The sequence below is a fragment of the Chinchilla lanigera genome, unplaced genomic scaffold (assembly GCF_000276665.1).
Source record: "Chinchilla lanigera isolate Chin_1 unplaced genomic scaffold, ChiLan1.0 scaffold00117, whole genome shotgun sequence".
In the NCBI taxonomy this organism is placed as follows: Eukaryota; Metazoa; Chordata; class Mammalia; order Rodentia; family Chinchillidae; genus Chinchilla; species Chinchilla lanigera.
This window is the reverse complement of record NW_004955518.1, coordinates 2,994,412-3,009,948: the sequence shown is the minus strand read 5'-3', so window position 1 is coordinate 3,009,948 and position 15,537 is coordinate 2,994,412. Positions and strand designations below refer to the sequence as shown.

The window sequence follows — 15,537 nt, the reverse complement described above, 5'->3', positions numbered from 1 at the left end:
CAAGATCTGTCTCTAAATAAAAAATTTTTAAATGTTTCTAAAAGCTTATAGCAGAGGAGCTGGGAACTGGGTGCACCTTTATTCCAAGCACTCTAGGAGGCTGAGGCAGGAGGATCACAAGTCTGAGTGGTGTCTGGGCAACTCGGCAACTCAGTAAAACCCTGTCTCAAAATAACAAACAGGCCTGGAGATACAGCTCAGTGTGAAGCTTCTGGGTTTGATCTCCAGTACTGCAACAAACAAAAAAAAACCAACGAACGAAAAAAAACTGCACAGATATATAAAATGATTTAACACTCAATATTCTGCCTCTATTCTACAGATATAACTTTGGAATTCAAATAAGTTATATCAAAATTCACTTTTAAGTTTCAGGATCAGAAATTAGATGAAACTTCCAAACTGAAAACAGTAACACAGTTAAATATCTTCTATACATCCTATAAATGTTACCATATTTATTTTATAATGTAACAAAGTCATGGTACTAATAGTACTGATTTAAGTTGTGGGGCTTTAGGGTAAGGTTCATCTAACATAAGACAGGAAACAGAGTAGAAGCTCTCATCTCTTTTCCTATTGATCAGCCAGATTTTACTACAAATTCGACCTTTGCCATTTACAAATTACGAGCCTGGGCTTAACTTCCTTCTGTAGGGACAGGAAGGGAAAAGAGAGAAAAGGAAGGATGAAACCCTCATTGAACCTTCTAAAACATTAACAATTTTTATTAAAGGAAATAGTAATTTCCGCCTCTGCAGCTAGACTCCAGCAATCAGATAAAGTCAAAGAAACTAGGTCTGGGAAGGTCCTAGTAGCACGATTAACATACGAATCCTGCACTTCCCCTTTACTTAATCCTTAAACCTAAACTACCATAAGGCTCCCTCCCATACACGAGAACAGGGAAAAGTCAAGACCAGAAGAAATCCAAGGTCACGATGAAAGACAAGCCAGGGAGCCAATCAGATTCCAGGACCCTACCCTGGACAAGTAACTCAGTGAAATGAGCTGCAGACAAGAAATCTGCGAATATTTCACTTTCGAATACTCACTACTAATCCAGAGTAGTGTCTGCCATCTCTCTCTTCCTTCTTCCTCTCACCTTCAAATACATCTTTTATTTTAAACTCTACTTCTCTAGTTCCTTTACTGATGCTTGGTTTAGGACAGCTGGGAATTGCGCGCTGTGGCAAAGCAGCTGGTGTGGTGCGGAGCAGTGTACACGTCTTCTAAGATGTTACAATACAATTCAATTTTCTTACTTACAAAAGTAGAAATAAGGTTCCCACCCCAAACAAGAATTTAATTCATATAATATGAAACCATTTAAGAGTAAGTGATCCAGCCCTGGTATGATGGCACACACCTATAATCCTAGCACTCAGGAGGCTGAGACAGGAGGAATGCTTTGAGTCTGAGGCCAGCCTGGTCTACATAATGAGTTGAGGCCAGCCTGAACTGCACTGCATAGTGAGACCCTATCTCAAAAAAAAAAAAAAAGAATGAGTGATCTACCATACAGGCTGACTGACCTTCAGTTTGAAAATTATCTCCTCTAAGCAGTCTTTCTTAAATTTTTAAAAATCATCTCTCCTTTTAAACTGAAAGACTGCTTTAAAAATTCAAGTTTTCTTTACAATGTACTGTATATCCTATGACATTAGTTCCAAGCAGTGCAAGATATATTTATGCACGTAAGTGCACATAAGTTATGTTTTCTTGTAATGAACTGCTAAGAATATTTAAATTCAGCTCATCTCAAAGTCTAAATTAATTCCTCCTAAGAGCAGGTTAAAGATTTGATTAACTGCTGGGTGTGGTGGTACACACTTGTAATCCCAGTACTCTAGGTGGCTGAGGCCGTAGAGTCACAAATTCAACCCAGCCTGGCCTCATTTAGCAATTTAGTAAGCACTCATCACAAAATTTTAAAAAAAGACGAGGGATGCAGCTTAGTGTGAAGGCCCTGGATTCAACCTCCAGTACCAGACAGAAACAGACAGACAGTGTGTTGGGGGGAGATACTTGATTAACATCACTTAACAATGCCAGATTGTTCAGCAGCCTTCTGACTGAATGTACTGAATGGGAACCCTTTTTCTGTAACAAAGGAACATTTCCTTATCTTGAAATACCTCAGAGAATCACAGAGCAAGGGCTGAAAATTTCAATGACTACAAGTCAGGAAAAACATGCTAAATTGGGGTGGGGATATAGCTCAGTGGCACAGCGCCTGCCTGGCAAGTGTGAGGTGGTGAGTTCAATTCCTGGTACCCAAAAAAACAAAAACAGGAAATATAAACAGGCCTGGAGCTCCTTCTCAATGCTTGCTGGTTATGCAGTGCAGGATGATATATATTTGAGACAGGGAATTAGAGCATGGCAAAGCTCACTGGGGAAGTAACTTGTTAATCACAAAATCCCAGGACATATGCACAGAACAGCTCCCAAAGCTCTGTAGATGTAATGCTCCTGTAAACTCCAGCAGGTTTTCAACAGGTCAGCCTAGACCCGACCTCAGCCTGAGGTGTGGGTGACACAAAAAGGACAGTCGCTACTAAGTTTTTGCTATTGTGTTCTCTCCTGTATGGTGGCCCACCCTCATGCTATTGAGTGTCTTTTCCTTCCTTTTTCTTGTCCCAAACTTGGTCTGCAGGGCCTGTTCCTTCTCCGACCTTAAATAAAACTTTGCTACACCTTGTATGATCAAGTCTTTGCTCAGGACAGTAAGGACCTAAAGCCACCTTCAGGAGACTCCAGCTTCCCACAATCTGGTAACGTGTTCACAAAGGACAAAGAGTCATGCTAAAAATTGTTTTCTGGTAGATGGCAGTGATGTCTTATTTAACAAAAATCTATCAATTACCATAATTTTCTAACACATAAAAGTGAAGACACTTGAAGAAAGAGCAACCCATCTACTTTGTACCATACTGACTAGGTAACAAGGACTGCAGTTCCACCCAAGGAAACCTGACCACTACTGTCGGTCTTTAATGGTCAGTTTAAAATTTTCAACATAGATCTCTAACAAATGTATGTGGACCTAGCAAAAATGGCTGTCCCAGTGACAAATCCACCAGCAAACTAAGACCACTACTCAATTTTATATTTGGGCCCTACTTATAAGTGGTATAATTTCAATTGCTTCTCTTCCTTGCCCACCTGCCTGCGCAGATATTTTGTACAAGTAATGCTTTTATTTCACACTTAGTAATAAGAGCTTTAAAAGCAATTGCCTAGTTTGACTTATGCCATTCCTAAAATGTATTCAAAATCTACAAGTAAAAAGAATCAGAGTAGGATAAAAAGTAAATGCCTAAAGACAGATACTGCTATGGGGGAAAAAGTGAAAAAAGGAGATGGCCAGATAACAAAGACAAACTCTCCACACTCCACAGTTTTGCCTCAGGTTAGCTCCTTTGATTTGCAACTGAGTGAACAAAGAGGAATTGTGTACTGAAGTATTTTTATCCAACAAAGCGGTAGGGCTTTATGGGAATGCTACAACATGCCAACATTGTTACCCAGGACTTGTGTGCACTGAACAGAAAGCTATCAGAACAAAGATGAAAATATGGTCCCAAACCTCAATGAACTTACAATTTAGTAGAGACCAACAAAAGTAATAAAAGTAAAACAAACAGCAAAATATAATCAGAGGCCTGCTAGAAAAAAGTGTATCAGAAGCTTGGTGGAGATGCTGCTTATCCTGTGTGCAGAGAAATGGTTGAGGAGATTTGATATTTGAGTTCCATCTGGAGGAACGAATAGGGGTTTGGCAAACAGCAAATAAAGAGAACCCCACAAAGCAAGACATGAATACACAGGATGAGCTGGGGTAGAGCGAAAGAGACTGGTGTTGACACAGCACACACCTGAGCTGGAATGGTGGCAGAGTAAGAGGCCAAAACCTGGAACACATGTGGGTATAAAATAACACATTTGTGTATCTCAGGAAAGCTACCAGACAAGAAACACAGAATAAGCAGAAGACAGAGAATTCCAAAGACAAGAGATGTTCGGGGTGCAGCAAAATCCAGATTCAGAAAATACTCCTCCTTTCCTCCTAACTAAAGTGAAAATATCAGACTACTTGAAGAAGAAAAGGACATAAATATACCTTTGTTGTTCATGCCAGTGCTTTACTTTTTTGGTATAATTTTCCAATAGCTTTTATATTCATTTAAAAATCCTTATTTCATCAAAAAATTTTAGCTCCTGCAGCAGCCTCCAGCACAAAGGCCATGGGAGAGGCAAGGGGGAAAGGAGGCATCTCTACGCTTGAGTCTCCCTATACCGAACAGCATTCCCTCTGAGGACCTGTTTTAGTCTTTTAAAATATTCTGTGTAAAATATCCTGCCTTTCTGTGGCAGTTTTAGCCTAGTAGTATTTTTGCAATTTTATTATAGCTACTTAAAATATACTTTGTATTATAAATTATTGCATTTGAATGAAGACATCAGCTTTGTTCACACCATTCTTTATCTGTAAATGGGTAATTAAAAAGGAGCAATTTGAGGGGAAAGGATGTGAAAACAGGGGTAGCCTCATGGCAAAGAAAGCCTTTCCTTGGGTTAGCTCTTCAGAATGACTTCTTTTCCATGGTGTTTCAAAGAAAAAAAAAAGTTTAATTAAAAAAAAAAAACTTATTGATTGGGTTCTTGCCCCACTGTAATTCCTGCTGAGTTGCTACGGTACCCAAGCCAATATGGCGCTGGAAGTCATGTGGTATGGTGCTGAGTCACCATGGCATCCAGCTAATATGGCCCAGGCCACTAAAGGCCATGTGCTAAGCCCCACCCTTCTTCCACTGAGTCAAATAACAACTTCCTACTTCCCTTTTTGTAATACCCTGTTCCCTTTTCCTGCGCTCCCACCCAATCCTGGTCTGCCATGTCAGGTGGTACGTCTCCTAAACCTCGCCTCCAGCCTGGGGCTATTTAACCTTGGACCCCACGAAAGATCGGCAGAGGCCACGTTTTTCTCTTTCCTGTGGCCTTTCCACGTCCACAATAAAGGCATTTTATTCTGTTTTACTTCTCTCTGCGCTGGAAAAACCTATCACTTACAGCTCCACATTTTAAAAATTATACCTTTGAGTACCTCAGGAGAGTCACCAGCCACAGTATCACTGTAGGAGAGGATAAGACTGTTTACAAATACTTTACAAAAAGGTTCTAAACATCCAATAGGAGATTTATAAACAGTAGACACAAATGAATTTCTGATATACACATGCAACTTGCGGCCAGGGAACAGAGCAGACTTCATGGGCCATGCGAAGACAGTTAAACCAGTTCCCACATCTGATCTGGAGAATATCCAGACAGTGCTCTTCTTCAAGATTTTTGTTTTGAAGAGGATTTTTATCCTGGACTATAACAAAATCTTCAAATCTCTAAGTTCTAGTTCTCTTTCTGGTCTAGTTCCAAATTAAACTTGATTAAATTATCTACCTCAAGAAAAGTATGTACAAGTGCCCTGTGCAAAACAACTCCATTGTGAGAAACAGGACCCACTGAATGGGGTTGGGGATGTTTCCAGAAGTTTTCAGAGTAAAAGTTCTCACACAGGTAATTGTGCTGGGACTAACAGTTAACATACATTGAGAACATACTCTGTACCAGACACCTTGCAATTTCAGAATATTATTTTATCTTTATCATAGCACTGAGATAAACACCTTTAATCCACTGTACAGATAAGGACGTGAAGGCACAAAAAGATCATGTGCTTTGCCAGAGACCATATATCCAGTAAGTGGGAACATGGCCTTTGAACTTAGGCAATCTGACTCCGGAGCCCAACCCCTTAGCTACCTGACCCTATCATGAAGGTATCTTTGTAGATCCAGAATTGCTTTCTAAAAAATCTTTACAAATAAAATGGTCTTTCCGAAAGGGAAGTAATCAAAGGTGTGACTGTCCCTCAAGAATGCTTCCTCTATCCCTAAGGTGTTTTCTGGTACAACAGGGTTGCATGGATCTGATGATGACCTCCCCAACATCCACTCTACTGCTTCCCTGAGCAGCAGATGCCTGCTCTAGATGTAACTGGCCCTACTACCAAAACCTTTCCACAGGTGCACCCTTAACCAGTCCACGCAATCCCATCTTAATTGACATATTTACTTGTCCAGGGATAGTCTCAGAATCCACACTGGCCCACAGAAGAAAGTGAAGAGTTCCGTTTATGGCTGGCTGAGGACAAGGTCTTTTTACTTCCAGGGAGCCATATGAATAAAGAGACAGGAGTCAGCAGACAGCTATCTACTAGGAGAAAATTCAGCCTGGGATAGTCAAGCCATACAATACAAGCCATACAATACAAGGATAGACCCAAGAAAATTACAAACACAAGTAGAGTGCTGGTGACATTGTGAATTTCTAGACAAGGGCAAAGCTAAAGCCCAGAACACTGGATTCATGATGTGAGGGAACACATTTATTTTTAAAGCCAATTTGCACTGGATTTTTTTTTGATACTTACAAATAAAGACATACTAACTCACTCAATTAACTCATTCACATACATTAACTCAATACCCACCATTTCACATATCACCAGAAAAAAGGCTATAATCCCATGCTGTATTTACCTGGGAAGCCCACAGTTTTCTGTTCACTGTTGTTTCAGTGTGGCCTGCCAATTCTGTTCTCAAACATTTCTACTTTAATGAACCCTACATCTAGAAATCTGCCTTTTCATTTACATTCAACAGCACTACATTTCTACTCCTTTCCACACTAGTGTCATGTCAGGAAACAGATTCTTTACATAACCCTTCCTGTGTGTGTGCGTGTGTGTGTGTGTGTTTTCAGGTTCAAAGTTGTAAGCTCTCTGGAGAAAACTAGTCTTATGTAATTTTGTAAAATTTTGAATTTTACCTTAGCAATAACAGTATAAAATCAAAAAACATTGAGTAACTATAAACTAAATATGTGAGATGACTTCGAATACTATTTCGGTAGTTCAACCATTAGTAGCATTCTTACAATTTTAAGTACTTTCTACTTCAAGTCTTTTAGGTCAACTGCAAACTAGGACTTAAATTAAAATGGACATGGTACCTAAAGAGCAAGTGGTTTATAGATAAGCATTTATTACGGGAAAATTATGGCCTTGAAAATAGAATAGTATAAAGGCCTTACTACATGTGTTTAGGAAATAAAAATTTATAAGAACAAATAGAAAAGGTAGTCTAAAAACTCTGATCCAGGCTATATTAACACAGCAATAGCTTAAAGTACTTCAAATAAACAGCCTAGATTCTGAAAATTTCCCAAACCAGGCACTCTTACATACCAAACATCCTTTGTTTTTATTTTCTTTTTCAATTTTTAGTTTTTATTAGTACAATTTTTGCAATAATATGATTACATTCCTCCTGGGGAACTTGCACATGTACATAATACAGTGTAATTCTTTTTCATCCTCTTTCCCATACCCTGTTCTCTCCAGCTCTTGGTCCTTCTCGTGTTTGCAAAAGCTCTATTTCCTATCTCTCTTTTATGCTGCTCCTTATTTACAGTTTAGGTTTCTTATACAAGAAAAAACATGCAATATTTAAGGTTGTGTATCTGATTTATTTCACTTAACATTATGGTCTCAAAGTCCATTTGTTTTCCTACAAATGATCAAACTTCCTTTGAAGCGAACACTTGCAACAATAACCATAGTTTTTGTACGGTCAACCGGCAATCTAACATGTATCTCAATCTCTAAAGAGTAGCACTTTAAAAATAGAAAACACCAACCTTTTTAGCCTCATGTAATTTTCACTGGCAGCAGGTCGGCACTCGGCTCTTTGAACCACTATTCCTTCCAATGAGAGTTTATCTTGAATGGAAAGAAACAAATATATCAAATGTACTAAAAGGTAACATTTATCAGTTCAAGATTGCAATTGTGGCACATTAACTATAGTAATATGATAATCAAATATAATGAAGAATAAAAATCAAGGAAACAAAAGGAATACTGTTAGGTTTATAGCAACATCACTGGTTAGAATAGAAAGGAACTTTCTTGACTACTAGCAAACTCGACTCTTGTCAGGTTTATTTTTTTAGTTGCTACATCCCTTTTCCAATTACAGCTTTTACACATTTTGCTCTTTTCTAAATAAAGTGGTTTAAAAGGGCATAAAATCAAATATAAAATTTTTGACAGATATGGAGGCTATCATCTTTAGCAGATAAGTAGCTTTTTACAACACAGCTAAAATTTAAACTACTAAATCAAAGGTGCGTGGGTATGAGCATGAGGGTTTATACAAATAAAATAAAATTCTAGAATTTCCTATGACTATAACAGCTAGCCTGAAACTGAGTAGATCATTTTCTAGGTTATAGTATGCACCAGGTCAGCCTGTCAGTTGTTCTGACTTGTTTCCCAGGAGAATTGTTAAATTTCAGTGTGTCAAAATTGAATCTGCTATAAATATTTGTCCAAACCAGAAAGTTAATTTTCCCTACCATTAATAATTCTTATAGTGACTCTGACTTAAAACCTAGGAGAAACACAGAGCAGAAATTAATTCAAGTGAGACTAAGGAAACAATATAAAGAATCAATGAATCACAGAGTTGATTCTTTGAAAGATGAATAAAACTGATAAACCCTTAGCCAATCTTATCAAAGAAAAGTCTCAAAAATTCATGCAATCATTGAATGAAAAGGGTGAAATCACAATGGATCCTGCAGAAATCCAAGATCATCAATACCTACTTCGAGAACCTGTACTCTTAAGATGGAAAACAGAAGAAATGGACAGATTCTTAGATACGTATAAATTACCAAAGTTGAATCAAGAAGATATAAAAATTCTATATAGCCCAATATCAGTCAATGAAATAAAAAATGTAATTGAAATCTTACCAACAAAGAAAAACCCAGGTCCTGATGGAGTCACTGATAAATTCTACAAGAAATTTAGAAAAGATCTAATGCCATTACTCCTTAAACTCTTTAATGAAATTGAAAGGGAAGCAATACTCCCAAAGTCATTCCTGGAAGCAGTTATTACCTTGATAGCAAAAAAACAGAAGACCCAACCAAAAAAGAAGACTACAGGCCAATCTCCCTAATGAACATTGATGCAAAAAATCCTGAATAAGATACCAGCAAACAGAATGCAGCAAACTGTCAAAAAGATTATTCGCCATGACCAAGGAGGACTAATCCCAAGGATGCAGGGATGGCTCAACATACACAAATCAATAAATATAATACATCATATCAACACAGCAAAAGACAAAAATCACATGATCACCTCAACAGACACAGAAAAAGCATTCAACAAAGTCCAATACTTATTCATGATAAAAAAATCCTACAGAAAATTGGAATAGATGGTGTTTATCTCAATCTGATAAGCCATCTATGACAAACCAACATCCAACATCATACTAAATGGCCCCAAACTGAAAGCTTTCACTCTAAAATCAGGAACAAGACAGAGATGTCCACTATCACCACTCCTATTCAATATAGTTGTAGAAACACTAGCCAGAGCAATTAGACAAGAGAGAGAAAAGGAATAGAGATAGGAAAGAGTTAAATTACCACTATTTGCAGATGATATGATACTCTACATAGAAGATACAAAAACTCCACCAAAAAACTTCTAGATTTAATAACCAAATTAAGTCACTTAGCTGGTTACAAAATCAACACTCAAAAATCAATAGCACTCCTGTACACAAATAACAAAGTCACTGAGACAGAACTTAGAGAAACAACCCCTTTGACAATAACATCTAAAAAATGAAATATTTAAGAATCAATCTAGCCAGGCATGGTGGTGCACACCTATAATCCCAGCAGTCGGGAGGCTGAGGCAGGAGGATCTTTGCGAGTTTGAGGCCAGCCTCGGCTACAAAGTGAGCTCAAGGCCAGCCTGAACTGCACAGCAAGACCCTGGCTCAAGAATACAAAAAAAAAAAAAAGAATCAATCTAACAAAAGACGTAGATCTCTACACTGAAAACTATAACACTCTGAAAAAAGGAGATCGAAGAAGCTATCAGAAAATGGAAAGATATCCCTTGCTCTTGGGTAGGAGGACCAATATAGTAAAAATTGTTGTAAGGATTTAATACAATCCAAAATTGTTATAAGGGTTTAATGTAATCCCAATCAAAATACCATTAGCATGCCTCACAGAACTAGAGTAAACATTCCTAAAATTCATTTGGAACCAGAACATGCATAGAATAGCAAAAACAATTCTCATCAACAAAGACAAGGCTGGAGGCATCACAATTCCTAACTTGAAATTATGCTACAGAGCTACTATGATTAAAAACAGAATGGTATTGGCAAAACCAAATCAAACCAAACCCAATCCAACCCCAAAAGATGTAAAGATCAATGAAACAGATTAGAAGACAGAAACAAATCCAAACACACTCAGCCACCTTATCTTTGACAAAGGAGTCAAACAAGTTTCCTGAAAGAAAGACAGCTTCTTTAATAAATGGTGCTAGAAAACTGGCTTTCCAATAGCTAAATACTAAAACTAGATCCATATCTATCACTATGTACTAAACTAAAATTGAAATGGATTAAAGATATAAATACTAAAACAGAAACACTAAATCTGCTGGAAGACAGAATAGGTACAACTCTTGAAGACATTGGCATAGGCAAAGACTTCATGAACAAAACCCAGACCACACAGGAAAGACTTTAAAGAATCAAAACTGGGATCTCATCTTATTAAAAAACTTTTGCACAGCAAAAGAAATCACCAACAATGAAAAGACAAGCTGCAGAGCCAGCTGTCCTTCAGACAAAGGACTAATATCTAGAAAATGTAAATTATTTAAAATAAAGAATTGAAAAAAATCAACCACCCAAATTTAAAGACCCACCCCAAAATTGGGCATCTGAGATGAATATATACTTCTCAGAAGAAGCAGAAATGGCAAATAAATATGTGAAAAAATGTTCAACATCACTGGTCATTAGAGAGGCACAAATTAAAACAACACTTAGATTCCATCTCACCCCAGAAGGAATGGCTATTATCAAGAAATCAACCAGTAACAAATCCTGGTGGGGATGTGGGAGAAAAGGAACCCTTTTCCACTGTTGGTGGGAATGTAGACTGGTGCAAACCACTGTGGAAATCAATGTGATGATTCCTCAAAAAACTAGTACTAGAGGTTCCATATGACCCAGCTATTCCCCTTCTTAGTATCTTCCTGAAAGAATTAAAAACATCATGCCACAGGGATAGATGAACACCCATGTTTACAGCAGCATGGCTTGTAAGAGCTAAATCTTGGAAACAACCCAATGTCCATTGCCTAATGAATGGATACAAAGAGATTTTTTTATACAATGGAGTACTACTCAGCCATGCAGAAAGATAAACCTGAGACATTTACAGCGAAATGGATGGACTTTTGAGACCACACTCTTAAATAAAATAAACAGAACACACATATGTAAATTAATATTTACATATTGTTTCTCTGGTGTGAGAAACCAAAAGTATAAATAAGGACCAGAGTGTATAATAAGACATATAAAATAGGAAGAAAACGCTCAACTGGGAAGGAAAACGGGGGTGGTGGTGGTGGTAAGGAAGGGAAAAGAAGAAAAATGACAAAAGAATAAAATGGAAACAAAGCTTTGTAAATAAGTGGGGGAGGAGTAGGGCTGAAGGGAGGGGAGGGGAATGGGAAAAAAGGGGGATCAAGATAAATCATGTACAGGTACAAATTCCTTATGATGAAGATGATCATTATGCGTATCTAAATTGTGCCAATAAACTTAATACTAATTTTAAAAAACCTAGGAGAAAGAGGAAATAAAATGTAACACCTACTATGCACCTACTGGATACCAGGCATTGTGGCACAGTCATGCGACAGATCTTATTCATTATGTAATATATACATGAACATCTCATACTTGTACCAGGTTTACCACACTGCAGGAACATATTACTGCCCTTAGAAACAGATATGGTTCAATCATATATCCATGAGATGTACCTAAGGGTTAAGAAGAGATGCATTTCGGTAGGTATGCTCTATGGGTTAGAATGTGGTCTATTTTAGAGAAAGACCCATGTGGAGCTGAGAAAAATGTGTATTCTGATGTTGTGGGGTGGAATGCTCTGTATGTATCTACTAAGTCCATTTGTTTGCAGCTTTGGTTCAGCTCTGTTATTTCCTTGCTGATTTTTGTCCACTTGAGCTATCTCTTTGTGTCAATGGGGTGTTGAGGTCCCCTGTTACAACAGTGTTATTAATTATATGGGTTTTCATGCCTGTTAAGATTTGTCTCATATAATTTGGAGCTCCGATATTTGGTGCATACATTCAGAACACTGGCTAATTCGGAATGCATTTATGATTCATCCCTTCAGTGTGAATTACTTCATTCATTCCATTAACATTAACTAAATATCTATCATGCAAAGGTCATAATCAAGGCACTGTGGAATCAAAGATGATTCTGAGGCGTTGCAAGCACACCTGTTATCCCAGTACTCTGGGAGGGTGAGGCAGAAGGATCAAAATTTGAGCCTAACCTAGGCAACTCAACAAGACCCTACCTCAAAATAAATAAGAAAGACAGAAAGACAGACAGACAGACAAGACTGAAAATGCAGCTCACTCAGTGTGAAGTACCTAGGTTTAATTCTCAGAACTACAAAAAAAAATTTCTTTACTGAAGATACAGTACTGTCTTCTAGAAGGACATGTTTACTGGAAGAGACAGATATTCTGAACAAAATATAGAGTACAATTAGAACCAGTCCTATGTAACCTATACTAGAAAATCTTTCTTAAATATTTCCACAACAAAGAACAATTGAAGAACTTCATGAGTGCCAAACCAGCATTACAAAGAGTACTAAAAGATATTCTAGACAGAGAAAAATATGACCACAATTTCAAGAACAACAGTAGAAAGGAAACATCAAGCAGACCAAGCAAGTAAACGGGTAGAAAAAGTAGGACACCAACACAAGTAAATAACATGACAATGATAAATCAACACATACTGGTTATAACTATAAATGTAAATGGTCTCAATTCTCCAGTCAAAAGAAACAGACTGGCAGAGTGGATTAAAAAACAAAATCCAACAATATGCTGTATATAGGAAACACATTTCACTCAAAAGGAAATCCATAGACTAAAAGTCAAAGGATAGAAAACAATCCTCCATTCAACAGGAACCCAGAAAAAAGTAGGTGTAGCTACTCTGTTTGCAGACAATGTAAACTTCAAACCGACAACAATCAAAAGAGATAAAGAAGGTCACTACATACTTGTCAGGGGAAAATTGAGAGGATGGGATAACAATCATAAACATGTATACACCAAATATTGGAGCTCCAAATTATATGAGACAAATCTTAACAGGCATGAAAACCCATATAGTCAATAACACTATTGTAACAGGGGACCTCAAACCCCATTGACACAAAGAGATAGCTCAAGTGGACAAAAAATCAGCAAGGGAATAACAGACCTGAACCAAAGCTGCCAACAAATGGACTTAGTAGATGTATACAGTGTTCCACTCCACAACATCAGAATATACATTTTTCTCAGCTGCACATGGGTCTTTCTCTAAAACAGACCACATTCTAGCCCATAAAGCATACCTTCCAAAATGCAAAAGAACTGAAACTATCCCGGGCATATTATCTGAACACAGTGCAATGAAATTGGAAATTAATGACAAAAGGAACTCCAAAAACTACATAAACACTTGAAAATTAAACAACAACCTCCTGAACAACCAATGGATCACAGAAGAAATTAAAGATGAAATTAAAAAATACCTACAAACAAATGAAAATATAAATACAACTTATCGGAATCTATGGGATGCAATGAAAGCAGTCCTCAGAGGGAAACTTATAGTGGTGAATTCACACATACAGAAAACAGAAAGAGAACAAGTAGCCTAACGCTGCATTTTAAACTTTTAGAAAAGGAAGAACAAGTCAGGCCCAAAGCCCAAAGAAGGGAAGAGACTATAAAGATTAGGGGAGAAATTAATGCAACTGAGACAAAGAAAACCCTCCAAAAAATAAATGAATCAAAGAGTTGGTTCTTTGAAAGAATAAATAAAATTTATAAACTCCTAGCCAACCTTATCCAAAAAAAGGAAGGAAAGAACTCAGATTCATGCAGTAAGGAAGGAAAAGGATGAAATTACTATAGATTCCACAGAAATTCAGATGATCATTAACATGTACTTTGAAAATCTTTACTCCCATAGGATAGAAAACTCAGAAGAAATGGACAGATTCCTAGATATGTACAAATTACTAAAGTTGAGTCAAGAAGATATCAAATTCCTGAACAACCCAGTATCAATTAATGAGACTGAAAACGTGATTAAAAACCTCCTGACAAAGAAAAACCCAGGCCCTGATGGATTCACAGCAGAATTTTACAAGAAATTCAGAGAAGATTTAATACCAACACTCCTCAAACTCTTCAAAACCAGAGAAAGACCCAACCAAGGAAGAGAACTACAGACCAATCTCCCTAACCAATATAGATGCAAAGATATTCAATAAGATACTAGCAAATAGAATGCAGCAAATTATCAAGAAAATCATACATCACAACCAAGTTGGATTCATTCCAGGAATGCAGGGTTGGTTCAATATTTGCAAATCTATAAATGTTATATGCCATATCAGTGGAGCCAAAGACAAAAACCACATGATCATCTCAATAGATGCAGAAAAAGCTTTTGATACAGTCCAACATGCACTCACGATAAAAACTCTACAGAAAATAGGAATAGATGGTCTTTACCTTAACCTGATCAAAGCCATCTATGACAATCCAACAGCCAGCATCATTCTAAATGGACAAACACTGAAAGCTTTTACTTTAAGTTCGGGAACAAGATAAGGATGTCTGCTGCCACCACTCCTCTTCAATATAGTTCTGCAACCACTAGCCAGAGCAATTCGACAAGAGAGAGAAATAAAAGGAATAAGGATAGGAAAGGAAGAAGTAAGACTATCACTATTTGCAGATGACATAATACTTTAAATGGAAGACCCGAAAAACTCCACAAGAAGACTCCTTGAATTAATCAACAAATTCAGCAGTGTAGCTGGATACAAAGTCAACACCCAAAAATTGATAGCATTCCTATACACAAAAAAACAAACAGACTGAGAGAGAAATTAAGGAAACCATACCTTTCACAATAACATCCAAGAAATTGAAAGATTTAAGAATCAATCTAACAAAAGAAGTAAAAGATCTATTCAATGAAAACTACAGCACTCTGAAAAAAAAGATCGAAGAAGATTTCAGTAGTTGGAAAAATAGTTCTTGCTCATGGATAGGAAGAACCAACACTGTGAAAATGGCCACTCCCAAAACTGCTGTACAGATTCAATGCAATTCCCATTAAACTACCATTAGCATACCTCACAGATCTTGAGAAAACATGCCTTAAATTCATCTGGAACCAGAAGAGACCCAGAATAGCAAAAGCAATCCTGGGCAACAAGGACAAGTCAGGT

General features: G+C 37.3%; 1 protein-coding gene across 1 annotated transcript in view; it reads right to left on the bottom strand.

Moving 5' to 3' along the window:
• The window catches only part of Gtf2f2 (general transcription factor IIF, polypeptide 2, 30kDa), a 152,040-nt gene that overhangs the window by 54,350 nt on the left and 82,153 nt on the right, over positions 1–15,537 (bottom strand). The window contains exon 5 of the mRNA XM_005409084.2: positions 7,765–7,846. Within this exon, the coding sequence (XP_005409141.1) occupies positions 7,765–7,846 (82 nt within the window). The remainder of the gene's footprint in view (positions 1–7,764; positions 7,847–15,537) is intronic.